The sequence below is a fragment of the Conger conger genome, chromosome 14 (assembly GCF_963514075.1).
Source record: "Conger conger chromosome 14, fConCon1.1, whole genome shotgun sequence".
NCBI classification, from domain to species: Eukaryota; Metazoa; Chordata; class Actinopteri; order Anguilliformes; family Congridae; genus Conger; species Conger conger.
Genome location: NC_083773.1, coordinates 21485210 through 21499700, shown reverse-complemented (window position 1 = coordinate 21499700; position 14491 = coordinate 21485210). Strand labels below are relative to the sequence as shown.

The following is a 14491-nucleotide window of genomic DNA, read 5'->3' as shown; positions in this document are numbered from 1 at the left end:
TAGGTGTATGGTGATATTAAACGTATCTGTTATTTTTTCGAGGGTTGGATCAATTGTAAAATACTATGTGCATTAACTTTCTGGCAAGTAAATGAAACACACGGGCAACTGTAAACATAGAGCGTTTTCACGGTCCTATATCGGTCAGGCAGTTGTGCGCTTGATGACGTCATGGAGATTGACAGTAGAGTGCGCAGTCCTGCCTCCCTACGAGTTAGGGATCCTCTCGAAGAAACAGCTCAGAAATGTGTTTTTTCGTAGATTCCGCAGATTTTTTTAGGAGAAAATATACCCCTCTACAATAAAGTGTGACTGGAATAAAATGTCCCATGCTACTTACTCTCAATATCCTGACCTGATTAAAGTGGATTGTGGATTATGCACAGCTCTGTAGAGGCGTTAAAGGTCATTGCTTGCACGACTGTATTTCCATGTTGTCATTATTCATCATAAATCTTTAATTTCACATGCTGTAAATGTATTCCATTGTTGATTGCTGTATGTATAAAAGGTTAACTGCTTGCAGCACTCCTGTCACTTCATACAAGAGGAAACAAATAAATAATGAAATACAAATGTCTAGATGTGATATATTCAGCATGCATATTGTTTGTCTATGCTTGGTATAAAACAAACCAACAAACCAAATGCATATGAATATAAGTAAGAAAGGGGAAGAAATGTGATCTAAGTGACTTTCACCGTGGAATGATTGTTGGTGCCAGAGAGGTTGGTTTGAGTAGCCCAGAAACTGCCAATCCCTTGGGATCATGCACAACAGAGTTTGTAGGGAATGGTGTGAAAAACTAAAAACATCCAGCCAGCAGTAGTTCTGTGGGTAAAAACGCCTCGTTAATGAGAGACGTCAGAGGAGACGGGCCATACTGGTCAAAGCTGACAAGAAGGTGACAGTAATGTAAATAAGCACGCATTATAACAGTGGTATGCAGAAGAGCATCTCTGTACACACAACACATCAAACCTCTAAGTGGATAGGCTACAGCAGCAGAAGACCAATAAGTCTAAAAAATATGTTTAATAAATACCTAATGAAGCTAGGTATTTATGCTGTGTATAATTTGCTCACTGAGTGTATATGTTTAAAATTATGACCAATGGACACAGGCTGAGAAGTTAACTCATAAGAATCCAGTTGCATTTCTTTACTCACAAAACAGGCTTGTGGTTTGTTTGTTCAATAATCTTCTTTACTGTAGAATTATATAAGTACTGGTTTGCCACTAGTTTTTCCACAAAACACTGTCACATTTATATAGCCTACTTAAAATGTTCATGTAACGTTGCGATTTTAAATTGACGTTTGACGATGGTCCCTTACTATACTCCAGCCGCCGATAATGTAGTAGGACGAAATGCTTTGGAACTGATTGCGGTGTAGTGGAGTGTGACATCGCTCACTGGACGGAGAAACTCCAGCGAGGCGAGGGAATTACACATTTTATAACAATTTTCGTACAGCAGACTTGAGAAATGAAATTTATACATTAAACGAGAAGAGGGAATAAAACCAAAAATGACGGTGGATTTTGAAGAATGTATTAAGGATTCGCCCAGATTTAGGTAAGATGAGCACATTTTCTCTGCGAGACTGATTTGGGGGGTTCGCTTGTTGAATGTGTGGACATCTACAAACTATGTTTAAATGGAAAATGGTCAGAACTATGTCTTTTACACATGTTTACTCGTTGTCATGTTGTTACAGCTGTTACAAATACAGCGTGTCATATATCACACATGCAGTGAAGCATCACTGAGGTTTCTGTTCACTGCTAAAGATTTCCTTCGTCCTATAGTCTGACAGACTATTTGGAATGCTGCATATGTATTTATTTAACTTTTGCCACATACTATTAGGAATAATACTCAAAAATGATTTATTTGGGGAAATGTAGTTAGTTGTAGCGCAACTGTTTATGCATTCAGACGATAACCAGGGAAATCATTTTTGCATGCTGATCGCTGTTCACTTCCGACGCGCTCTAAACCTGGGTTACCGAAATGAATGAAGCGAGCATTTTTATCAAATAAGCAGACGGTCATCGTGTTGAGGGAGCGGGAAGAAATTAAATGGACGCAAACGTATAATCTATTTGTTTCTCTATTCATTTACATAATTAATAATGCAGAAGAGAATAAAGAGAATAAAGGACATTCATTTAGTGGCGACTGTTATTTTTATGGCACAGTTGTGTATTGCATCAAATATGTCAAATGGTGTGGCTTTTTTTTAGGCTGATAATTCCTTTCTTTCTACATGTTCTATTGGCTAGTTGAAAAACACTCGAGTATAGCCTACTCATTGAGAAAATGCACTTTAGCACTATTTTTTTCATTTGCATGATTGGTTGCTTTGGGGAAAATGGAATAGCGTTTTCAGCTCTCATGTGACTGCAAGCAAACAATCTAAGTGATTTCAAATGAGCCGGGAGCGAGCGAGGGAGAGAAAGAGAGAGACCTTACTGTGAGGCTACTTTTGGCCGAGTCATCTTCTCTAACTTCCTTAATCTTAAGATGGGGAGAGTAAAATCCTAGACTTCTGCCTACATTAGCTCCACATGAGGAAGGCCATGTTCATTTATAGATATGCATAGATTCCTAGAAGAACTAGGATATATGATGCCAATATTAATGGTGGAAGTAATATTTGTGTTTGATCATTTGCGGCTTATACGTTTCCATCTAGACGTTTGAATTTGAATTGTTTCAATGCATGTTTTGAAAAATGTATTTCTGTAACACACTGCCTGATATTACAAAGGCGCCATTTTACATATGTCACCTCTTGATAGCCTTTATTTTCCACTGTGTACAGCCAAAGCAATTAAACCACATCATCATGACAATGAAAACAGACCCTGAAGCACTGGCTGAATGCTAACCTGAAAGGGGTCTTATTGTATAGATGGAGTACAGTGTAGCTACACAGCATGCGTGATGTTGGAGGACAGCATGCAAGTCTGTGATTTCCAATCATGCTTCCAAAAACCAGGCCAGTGCCTCTGTGGTCCTCCCTTTCATGCTGTGGTGGTTCCGTAATTCATCTAGGACTCCAGGTGGTAGGAAGAAGTGGATAATCTTGTCTCTTAGAGGTGACAATTGACTGCTCTGTCAAGGCTGTGTGAGAGATATTGAAGGTGGGGGGGGGGGGGGGGGGGCGGGGGGTTTCAATCAATGTGCAAATTTAAGAAGAGTGCTCATGGACTGTGTTGTCCAGGAAAGGGAGAGTGAAGCTTGTCTACGGTTGCTGTCAGGGCTTTTGGAAGTAGGGTCCTTAGAGAATGGAGAAGTCTCTCTTCGTATAAGTCACAGTAGATTGCACATCCTCTCAATGTGAAACGATGTGTCAATGCCGTGCCGTGTCCATATCCCCAGGAGGAACTTCCCTCTGAACACTGGCCCACAGACGAGGAAGTTTCTGTTTGGATGGACTTCCGTAGCCCACGTTTATCCATGCACCTTGCAACTAGTGTGACCAGACATCCCAATTGAAATCCAGTCCAGATATTCTGAATTACCGCTTTACCCCCCAAGCACCTTCCTCCCCCTTGGGTCCACAATTGCAATCTCCAACCCCATCAAGTGGTTGTCCCGATTTTACTCCCTTCTCATCTGGTCTCTCTACCTCCGTCTACTTCCAGCACTTGAGTCAAGAGATTTAGTTGAGGATGCAAGTGTTAACGGATTGGCCAGCCTTTGTTGACACCCCACCATGGCCAGTGCATGAGGCTGCCGGCCCCGACGCGGCTCAGGTTCACGGGGCATTCTCAGAGAGCTCTGGGCCCTGTGGGGGTGATTTTGGCACGCGGACACCTTTGTGAAGGTCTGGCAGCGAACCCCGCGTGGAGGGGAACCTCTGAAGCCGGGTGTTTACTTTCCAGGCAGAGGGCCAGCGCTCCGGCACTGCTGGAGGAGAGAGTCTGAGACTATCGGGAACCCATCAGAGAAGCCTCAACACCCTGCAAGAAATGATTAGGGCTGACCACTTTCTTCAAGGACCCTGAGGGGGAAATTTAATCTTCACGTTGCCCTTACAGTACAGTGAAAGGCATGTACAGACGTGAGTAAATAGGCTAAAATGATCACGAGTCTTAGTTCCTGGCCTGATATTCAGAAACAGGAAACAGAAGGTTTGAATTTGTAATGGATTAATGGGATAGAAATGGTTTTAATAAAAGGGCACATCTGCATACATTGGCCTTTAACTGGGATGGACTGTGCCAGCGATCTGATTTGGATGATTGGTCATGTGACACGTGAGTGAATTGAATGACCTATCTGAAAATGTTAGAGTCACTTTTGGTCAAGAAAGTGCCGGTACAAAAGGTTAAGAATTTTATGTTAGGAAAGGTCAGGGGTCACACAGATCCCGATAAAGTGTAAAAATGCTGACTTCCTGCTGTTTATGGAGAGATTTCCACAGACGCGTATCCTTTCATCGTTTTTAGATGGAACACTGCTTTATATCCTGAAACAAACCCCTTTGTACTCTTATTGCATCTGATGTACTGGCTATTCAATTCAATAGTTTCACAGAGCACAGATGCAGCACAATGCTGAGACTAAATTGGAGTATTATGGGGCAATCCTGAACTTTGTCAGAAACACCAAAGAAAAACATCCATTAGTAACTGTCCTTGCAAGACATCTCAAACATTATGAAGTGCTGATGCATAAAAACAGACTTCAGCCAGGAGCTACAACCCCTGGTCCTGGAGAGCCTCATGGTCAGTTTTGGCTTTCACAGTAAAACCGTGACACAGATCAGACCCTAGAAACCAGGTGAGGTGAGTTGACAGTGCAATCTACTGTTCCAATGGATTGACTTGGTTAAGTGGTTAAGAACAGAAACCAGCCCACCCTGTGCTTCTCCAGGACCAATGTTCTTGTTGCATAGTGTATAAAGGGTTTGAAACAGTGCTGTTTCATTAGATGGGTTTTAGATTTTCTATTAGGATGTACCCTGTCACAGTAATGGCACAAAAATGTGTTCACTCTCCAGTAAACATTTGGACAGAAGACTCTTTCGAAAATTAGGCGAACCACATTAAACACATTGAAAATGAAGTGTTCACACCGCTCTGTACGAAGGCTTTGCAATCTGGCTGTCGCCTGCACAGCTCTGAGGGTTAAATAAATAAAGCAATGCATTCCACCAAACCACTTCCCACTTTCAGCAACTGCTCGTAGACTGGGGAGATGGCAAGAACTAGTCAGTGGCCCGTAGCGTCTCTGCTTTCTTATCTGTCTCGTCCCTTGGTGCGTTTCTGCCCTGTTATGTGCACACGTGTGTATAGGTCACGAGAAGCATCTTTGCGGGGACCTCATGCTTAACTGAAGCAAATCTCCCCTCCAAATCAAAGACTTCCAGACTTGGCAGTGGTGCTGTAATGACTGCCATCTGGGCCTGCGAGTCGGATCACAGGAAGTGCTGAGCGAGGGGTATTTACAGGAACAGTCTCCTGTGTTTACGTGTGAGAGGAACAAGACTTGGAAGAGCGTGCCCACTTTCATGTCAACTGACCTTTTCGCCAGAGGGGAGGTTCTGGTTTGGCTCTCCGGAACTGAATAGTTGTTGCTCTTCTTCATTTTCTCAGGGGGAGAAGGTAGAGGAGGTGCTGAGTACAGTATGTTGGAGTACTGATGACTGAATTTTGACAGTTGTCCCTCAGATTGTAGTTGTAGACATGAATTCCTCAGCCTGCAAGACGGGTCAAACGAGTGCCATGAGGAGCTTGGAGGGTGTTTGGAACAACTGACAAACACTGTTTTCTTTGCTGTTTGCCTGCCAGGAGGTCGGTACCAGTTTTCTAGATGTTAGATTTTATTTGCTTGCTGTTTTCATGCCTAATCTACAGCATTCCATGTGAAAAGCATGAGCGTTTATTAATTTATTCAACTGCGAATTGACGGGAAATCATAGCCTAAACGCGAAAACGAAAATATACTGCAATTTTAATGCAGGTCTCACTGACAGAAACACACTGCAGGATTTGAATAGGCGCTGAATCATAACTCATGGTGGGCGTGTTGTTGCATAACGATGTGAAAGAAGGGCATGAAGAGGCGGGATCAATCCTTCCCACAAAGCCGACATTAGCCCGTGGGGTAGCAGCAGGCCCAGTTAGTCATCTCTTCAGAACGGGCAGGTTTGAACCTGAGAAGGAGACAGGTCTAAGCTGTGAGGGCGGATGGTGATAATAATAGACCTTTATTTAACCGGCACCGTCGATTCAGAACAAGTTCTCATTTACAATGATGACCTGCCATCCGTAGTCCCTGAGCTGTCTGTGGACTGTGGGAGGAAAACCAGAGTACCCAGAGGAAACCTGCGGGAACACAGGGAGAAAAGGCAAACTCCACGCAGAGAGGGTACGGGCCAGCTAGCACTCAAACTTGAATCCTCCTTCTTGTGAGGTGACAGTGCTAAACACTGATTAGGGGTAGGGTGGGTCACATATCTTGGTTCTTGGCTGGCAGCCCTACTCCTTGCCACAAACACCTCACCGTTACCCATCTGTTTTCTGCCATTTACCTTCACTTCCAGTCGCCCCACCTATGCATTGTTGCAGGCTAAAGGCATATGTAACAAGATTCCAAAAAACACCTGCCATATGTTCCTTAGAAAAAAGATGCCAGCCTTATTTCACACCCAGGATCTTTTGTTCATCAGACTGGTGTGATTAAAGTGTCTGCTATCATTGTGTCCAACCTGCTGTGCTCTTCAGAAGAGCTCAGGAGACAGGTTGACCTCGTTGTGTCTCTTCACATCACATTGCTTACGCTGTGAATGAGCGGCCTATCCAAAGTTTGACCAAAGCGCATTGCAGATGGCTCTCTCATGAGCTGTTGAACAGCCTGGAACATTGCCTGACCCATCAGTGTTAAGTTTGGTGAGACAAAAGATGACCGGTTAATTGACAAGATTCCTGTAATTAAACGCTGGACAGTCTGTGCCGGTGGCTAGAAGAAGCTGAAGGGTTTTGGGAGAAAGGGTTTCACGCGTGACTGCTGACAGGCTCTCCCTGTCTTTGGAAAAGAAGCCAGTCCCTGAATGGCGAGACGCTGCCACACGGCATGCATTGCGCAACCCCCAAAACCAGGCAAACTGCTTACTTGTTTGGTTGCCATAGAAACCGAAACCCCAACAGTTTTTCCTTCAGTTCCCACACCGGAAACGTGGACAAAATGTAGGCTCGTGACCCCGACACTGAACATCTGCATGCCGAGAATGATCATTCGTAATTGTCACACAGGAATGTAGGCTATGTCTTTACGTTTCCGTTACAAGGGAGAAAAATGGACTACAGCACTCGGCTGCAGCTTTTCGGTTTTTATTTCTCCTCTGAGATATATTTAAAGTCAGATATAAGTGTGTAAGACGTTTGTGTGAAACCTTGAAACCTGCTTGTTTGAATTTAAACCCAAGCTATTCCACCTTGTTGAGTGCATTTAAGAGGAAAAATTATGTCATTTAATGCATGCAGTATGTCTTTTATTCCAATATACACATATTCCAATATATGTTTGATGACAATAACTTCAGATCCAGTTCAATCTGTGCATCCTTAACCTTTAACTTTGAGAAATACAGTTAAGCAATTATTTTATATTTTTGCTTTTTTCATAAATGTTTGAGTACTTGCGTTTTGTAGGTCTAGAAATGGTTACATAGTAAAAAGGCCAAACCACATTGCATTTTTGAATCAGGGCATTTAGGTATTTATGAAGAATGCATAGTTTCTCCTGTTCAGTCTCTCCCTGTCATATCTCAGAAATATACCTGATTCTCCTTAAACTGTGACAGAGTCCTCGCCGGGGGGATTAGTCAAAGATCCCACATTAGACTTTAAACCTCACGCTAAGTCTGTCCCTCATCAGCTAAGGCCGGATGCCTGTTGGACTGCATTGGCTTTGTTGTCTCCGTGGTTTCATCCGTGGCGTCTTCCGACACAGTCGCGTGGATTATGAAAGCTCAGCAGATTGGCAGCGGGCAGAGCGCCGTGGGTTGAGCGTCTAGAGGCCATGGGGCCGGGAGAGCAGGATGCCCAGGAAGGCCTGCCACGGGTCCCTTTGCTAAATTATGGAACGGAGGCCCAGAAAATCGCCAACAGCTGCATTGCTCGCGCTCAGCTGTTTTGAGACTTGCTAGAAACTCTAAATATTGTTGAGAATTCCTGGGGGATTCTTTGTAATCTGTTAGGATTTACTCAACTGAAAAAGGCCTTCCCCCGTGGATATTTTCATATGGGATAATTTGGTTACCCTAGATGTAGTCCCGTTCAGTATCACTATGGAGGTTGTCTGATGGTGGAGGCCAACCAAAATAACCACAGGGATGAAAGGTATGCCTGATATGGATAAATGAAGAAATTGAACTCGCCTGAGGGGAAGACCGGGGAGAACAAACCCAAGACCATAAACTTGTTTGATCAAGCATGTAATCTTTCAAGAATACACACCTGTCTAGTCTGGAAGGAAAACATTTATAACTGGGAAACCTTTCCTGGTCCTTTCACAATAGTAAGCAAACATGACACATCCTTCAGGAAGTTACCGTTTAATCCCTGTTCACCATTTCATAGCTGACAATTATAACATTTAACGCTAAGAACCTTGCAGTCTGGTATGAATTAGGGCTCCCACGGGTCCTTGAAAATCCTGAGTTTGGATGATTTTGAAGGCAGGATAATTTAGTGATGGGCCATTGCTTGGATTTTGAATGCTTGCAGGTTTTTTTTTTTTCCATTGGTTGACACATTTACATGTTCAACCCCTTTCCTTCGATATATCCAGTGCAAAAAAAAAACCTTCTTTGTGAATTTGGTAAAAATGTTGTCATACTGAAATTTTTTTTAGTCTGAATCGTAGTGAACGTGGATGCTTTCATTCACAGCCATAAACTAACCCTTCTACCTAGAATTTGAGCCCTAGATAACAGTCTTTATTGAAATGAAAAAGGGATTGTAGAGTTTTTGTTTTCTTTTTCTGAGTTGAGAGCATGGTCACAGAATGTGTATGATCAGACATAAACCAGATATACTGTATTTTATTTAACTGAAACTTCAGATTCAGATAATTAATCTGGGAGATGCTAACATAGTATGTGAAAATTGATAGCCAAGGAAGATGCACAATTGATGGCTCTTACATGGCGGATCTATAAAGACTTGGTACATGAAACCAAACATTTCCCTTGGGTGTTGTTTTCTCCAAAATGTAGCCTAAGGTGCATTTTAACTCTTGCCCTAGATGTAGCATCTGTCGTATGCTCATACATCTCTCCACGTGATAGTTCATTGAAGTCCTATCACATGGAGATAGAAGTATTTGAAGTTCGTTGGACTCACAGCTGTGATCCTATCTTCTTGAAAGTGTTTTCCAGAAAGCTTCATTCTGACACAAAGCAGGGCAGGGCTGTTGTTTACACAGTCTACTCAACTGTGGAAGAGTTATGGATTGGAGGGGTTCTGTGTCTCTTCAGGGGGGTATTTCTGGAAGCAGGAATACTGAGTTCGCTGGAGAACTGCCCTGAGTAAAATCCAGAACCCTCCCAAATCTGGAACATGGACTGAAGTAAAAAGTGCTGTTCTGGGTTTTACTCAGTTAACCAGTTAACTCCTAACACTCTAACCAGTAACCCGCCCCCACCCTGGTTCGCTCAGGATAGTCTTAGAGCCCCAGAAGAGATGATGCAGGGCACAATATCAAAACAAAAGGATTTCATAACCAGCTGTTGTGTCACCTCTGGGACAGATTATACTACATTGATTTTTGACTGTAAAGAACATCAGTTGTTTAACAAGATGACTATCACACCCGCAGAGATGTGTTGCACGACGCAGGCCACATCACCACCCGCCAGTGTCCGTTCATCGCTAGCGTCAGCCTTTAGCATGTCCCAGATGGCTCTCTAACAATGTAAACCCCTGCTGACTTAACACTGACACCAGGAACACACACTGCGAAAGCTAACTGAGAGCAGCTTTGAATAGGACACGTCAAAGGGTTGCTTATGAGCCATGCCCCATGATACAGAGGACATAACTGGGACAAACATCCCAGCATTAACTAATGGCCCATGTGACCCAGAATTTCTCCCTTTTATTGATCCAGGGGCTAATGAATGGGGTGCCTGTTCGCTTTTTTGGGGAGGGGGGGGTGCGGGACCAGACCACTGTCTGTCTGTTTACAGTCACACTTTGTTAGCACAAGCCCGCCCAGGATCTGGAGTCTTCCTTAGTCCCTCAGCAGAATACCGCCATTGTAAAGGGGAGCCTAATATTGTGCAGTGATACAGGGTCCTTTCACTGTGGCTGACTGGCTTGAGGCTAGCACAGTAGATTCTGCTCCCCGTGGACAGCTGGGACGGCTGTGGGTCTATCTTTATGCTGCAGGACCTGTCACTGACTCATGATGGAGCTGTATAAATGGACAGAGAGACATTTAGGAGTTCAGCATTTTTTGAATTCACTCCTCCTCCCCCCGTAATATATGTGCTTTTAATGGAGCAAAGCCTAAATATACGTCTGACCCACTGTCATCTGATGTGTGAGTGTGGTGTGTGAGGCTGCACTCTGTGTGCCTATGTGTTTTATATGAAGAGCAAGGGCCCATCTGTGGTTAAGACACTCCTTTGGAAAGCTCTGTACTTAACGCGCCATACAGCATGTGTCAAAATGAGCTTGTCCTTCCAAAACTTCCAAACTTCATTTTGGAAGCATTTTTGTTTTCTTTTTCTTTCATGGTCAGGCAATGATAACCCTATTGAGCAATGAGATATTGCTATGAGTGTTTTTTTCTGGCAGTCAGCGTGACAACAGTTGATAGGCACAGTCTCAATGACTGAATAACTGGCCCTCTCAAGACAAGTAGGCTATAGTGAGACATTTCATTTTTATTTGTTTCTGGTTACTTGCCTTGTCTTTGTGGACTGCGTCAATACACAGTATAAAACAAAAAAACGATTGAATGCTAGTATTTCTGCACTTTGTGTCGAGACAAGAAAATATGCTGTTGTCCATTTTATCATTTGCAACAAACATGGCCTGTAACCATTTTATTTTCATCAAATGGTTATTAGCAGAATATATAAACTTGATTAATCAGGGCTGTTTAACATTGTAATGCACTTTATCATAGGAAAAGCTTTTCTCTTGAGATCATGGCCCACACAGTACACAGATGCATTTTCTATTTCATAGTATAATGAATAATGAAGAATTTAATCCTATGCATGATTTCACCATGTGTACATCGATGGTTGAATAGCTTAACCAGGAATAATGTTGCATTCCGATGCTTATTACACAGAGTGAATCCATCTTCATTTATTAATCCTGAAAATGTGCAGTTTGTTGTTCACTCAAGTGTTTCTTGCAAAATCATGTTCATAAAACCCACAAAATCAGATAAACTGTTTGTTATTTTTATGGCATTCCAAAGATAAAAAAAGTAAAGTGGATGAGACCCACTTTTACATCCAGAGGTCCTTCTTTGATGACCTGTCCATTTCAAATGACACGTGTATTACTGTAGAAATGATGTATGCACATGTCGTGCCATAAGAATTATTATCTATAAAATGTAATCTTTGAAGGAGGATATTTTCAGTAAGCTGCTTCCTCAGTCTGTTTATAGAAAGGCTCTTTCTAACAAAATGGAATGAACTGATTTTCGGGATTTAATGGGCAGCATGTATGAGACTGAATTATACTGCTCTGAGCTGCAGGAATTATATTCCTTGGAGCTCAACAAAACTGCCGCTTTTGATGTAATTAAAAATGAGTAAATCTTGAAGCTGATTGCTAAGGAAATGGTTTTTATGCTCTAAAACATGCTGTATTTGGTCACTTTTATTCAGATTTCTCCAAACAGGCCTCAGCCGCTCACACTCCACAGAATGTGAGACCGATCATTTCGGTTTATGAGGGCGGCCATTTTGTGTTGATTACGAGAGGATCGGAAGGGAGTTCTCATTGCATTTCATGTTCACCAAGACACCTGACTTGAGTGATCTTAGTTCATCGTTGCCAGACAAATGCCACCATTGGACACATTCATACTGGCACATGAACCACATTGCATTAAAAAGGAAAAGCACGTGAGATGAGTAGGGCTATTCTTTATCAGGCAAAATGTGACCTTGTGTGTTTCTCCTGTTGGATGTTTTGATGCATAAACTGTCGTTTGAAAGTGATATAAATGATGGAGGATGCTTCGTGCGAGAGAACACTATTTTGCTGTTGTTTTTCTCCTGGAAAGGACTTGGATGCATTTTATTTTCTCAAGCTGTTGCTTTCCCAGCAATTTCTGATTATTGCTTGCGCTCTATTTCTTGTTGACCCCCTTCTAGTTTGAATATGTGTCACTGGGTCCTGCACTTCTGCAGAGTGGAGGGGCGTGTCCAGGCACTAGCACAGTCAGGGGTGTCCTTTACCCGTCTTTGAACTTCCTGAAATGATGTCATTGCACAAGGGCCCTCCGTTCTGGAAATAGAGCGTGTGCAGGAATCCAGAGTGATCACGGAGTTCCCAGAGTTCCAGGGAGCCGCAGGAGGGGACGTCGAGCCACGGTGGCTCACGGGTTCAGGCTCTTTGTGGGTCTTGCTCTTGCTGTAAAATTGATCCGGAATAGGAATCGGCAGTGTATGAAGTATGAGCTGTCATGGATGTTATCACGCAAGTAATGGGACGTTTCTGATAATGTTCTTGATGCCAGCTTGGTGCCTTGTTGTCTTATGAATAACCCACCCTTTTACCCTCTTGAATGCCAGCGGTGGCCTGAAACAGTCCCACAAGATCTTGGGAAGGAGGATTTTGTTTTTTCTTAATTTAACCGCCAACACCAACTGTGTCATCAGACCTCAGTCTAAACCGAGGTTAGTTTCCATTGCGTCTGCCCTGCCCATGACAAAATCAGACATTCAAGTGTGGGATCCAAACCTAAACATTACTATTTGTTTGTTTTTTCATGCAGTGGCATAGGAAACATTTTGGAATATAAGCGTTGGCCTTTTTGTACATTCCAGCTGTGGCACCGTCCTTCAGACATAAACTCATCCGTTTCATTCTGGATGATGAGACAGAGTGTTTTGGCTGCTGGCTGTTAGCGTGCTCTTTGGGGCAAGCTTTGTTGAAATCAAGGACAGCTTTCTAAGCCCACCTTGGGCTTGAAGACTGCGCCATTTGAAAAAAGCAGCGGCAGGGGCACATCAGTACAAACACCGTGACAAAAGGAATACGAGATCTCAGAAGCCCTGCAATGTTTTCAAAGGGGCTTTTTTGCCATCAGACTCTCGTAATTACTCTGAGAAAAATCTGGGTCAGACACATGATTCTGTTATCTACAGTCCTGCCTTATGATGAATACATTTTTCTTCTTGGTAAATTAATGACTCTCCTTGGTCAAAAATGATTGGTTATTCACCTTGCACGTATCATTGAGTATCATATGAAAGGTTCAAACATTTTGAGGAAGCATCAACAAGTATTTGAAAAGAACCAGATCAAGTAGGCATTAAGCCTGTTGTGTTCACAAGGTTCTTGGTATGTAAAACCACAATAATTCCCAGGGTTTTATTTTGCCACAGGGGGCCTGTGTGTCACACAGAGCTCAACCCAGAACATACATCCCACGACAAAGCCAGAATATTCCCTTTCAACCAAAGAAAATTCCACCACAACCCAAAATGGCTAGTTCAGCATGTTGAGCTACGTTTCTGGTAACTGGCATTCAAGCACGATGTCACATGTCAAAAATGTGCTGTGTGTTATCGGAAAATAAATTGCTAGTGATCACCAGGAATGTACATTACTGTTGGCTGGCAATGAAACTGAAATATTAATGGGTTGAATAAATGCACAATGAGACATTTGACGGAATGAGAAATGTATGTGGAATACATTTGGCATGACCCAGATTGTATAAAAAGGCTCCTGTCGTTCTGTCATCTGTATTTTTTGTTTTCAGAGTAGATCTTAGTTTGATCCCCTGGCACTAAGTGGTTGTGAAGCGTATGTTTAATACACGGTCTGAGCAGTATCTCAACGACGACGCCTGTACAGCGTGTGCTAATATCCGCTCGTGATCAAGACTGTTTGGGGCACAGAGGATGGCATGCGTAATTGTTCTGTGCTCTTTTTTGTTTGAAGGGAGCTGACATTCTCATTTCCGTAAAAAGCGAGGCGTTTCACGCACTTAATAGAAGACAGCAGTGAAAGGCTTTGTGTTAGAATCAGGCTCAATAGAACATCCTGTGAGATGACAAAGGGAAGCCCTGGAAGGGGTTCAGAGCAGACAGAAACCTGCTTTCCCTGTCTCGATGCCCAATGGGAATGTGTCAAAGGTTCATTAAGTGCTGGTTTATGAAAAATCTGAGCGTCACTGACTGTCTGCAACGCACTCCACATTTAATTCACCGTCCTGCTGAAAAAAAAACAGCTCAAACTGGGCCTTGAAACAGGTGGTTGAC

The 14491-nt window shown here is 42.9% G+C and overlaps 1 protein-coding gene across 1 annotated transcript in view; it reads left to right on the top strand.

Moving 5' to 3' along the window:
* Positions 1–1395: 1395 nt before the first annotated feature.
* LOC133109333 (arf-GAP with coiled-coil, ANK repeat and PH domain-containing protein 3-like) overlaps positions 1396–14491 on the top strand; it is a 94663-nt gene continuing 81567 nt past the window's right edge. The window contains exon 1 of the mRNA XM_061218618.1: positions 1396–1581. Within this exon, the coding sequence (XP_061074602.1) occupies positions 1535–1581 (47 nt within the window). The 5' untranslated portion in view covers positions 1396–1534. The remainder of the gene's footprint in view (positions 1582–14491) is intronic.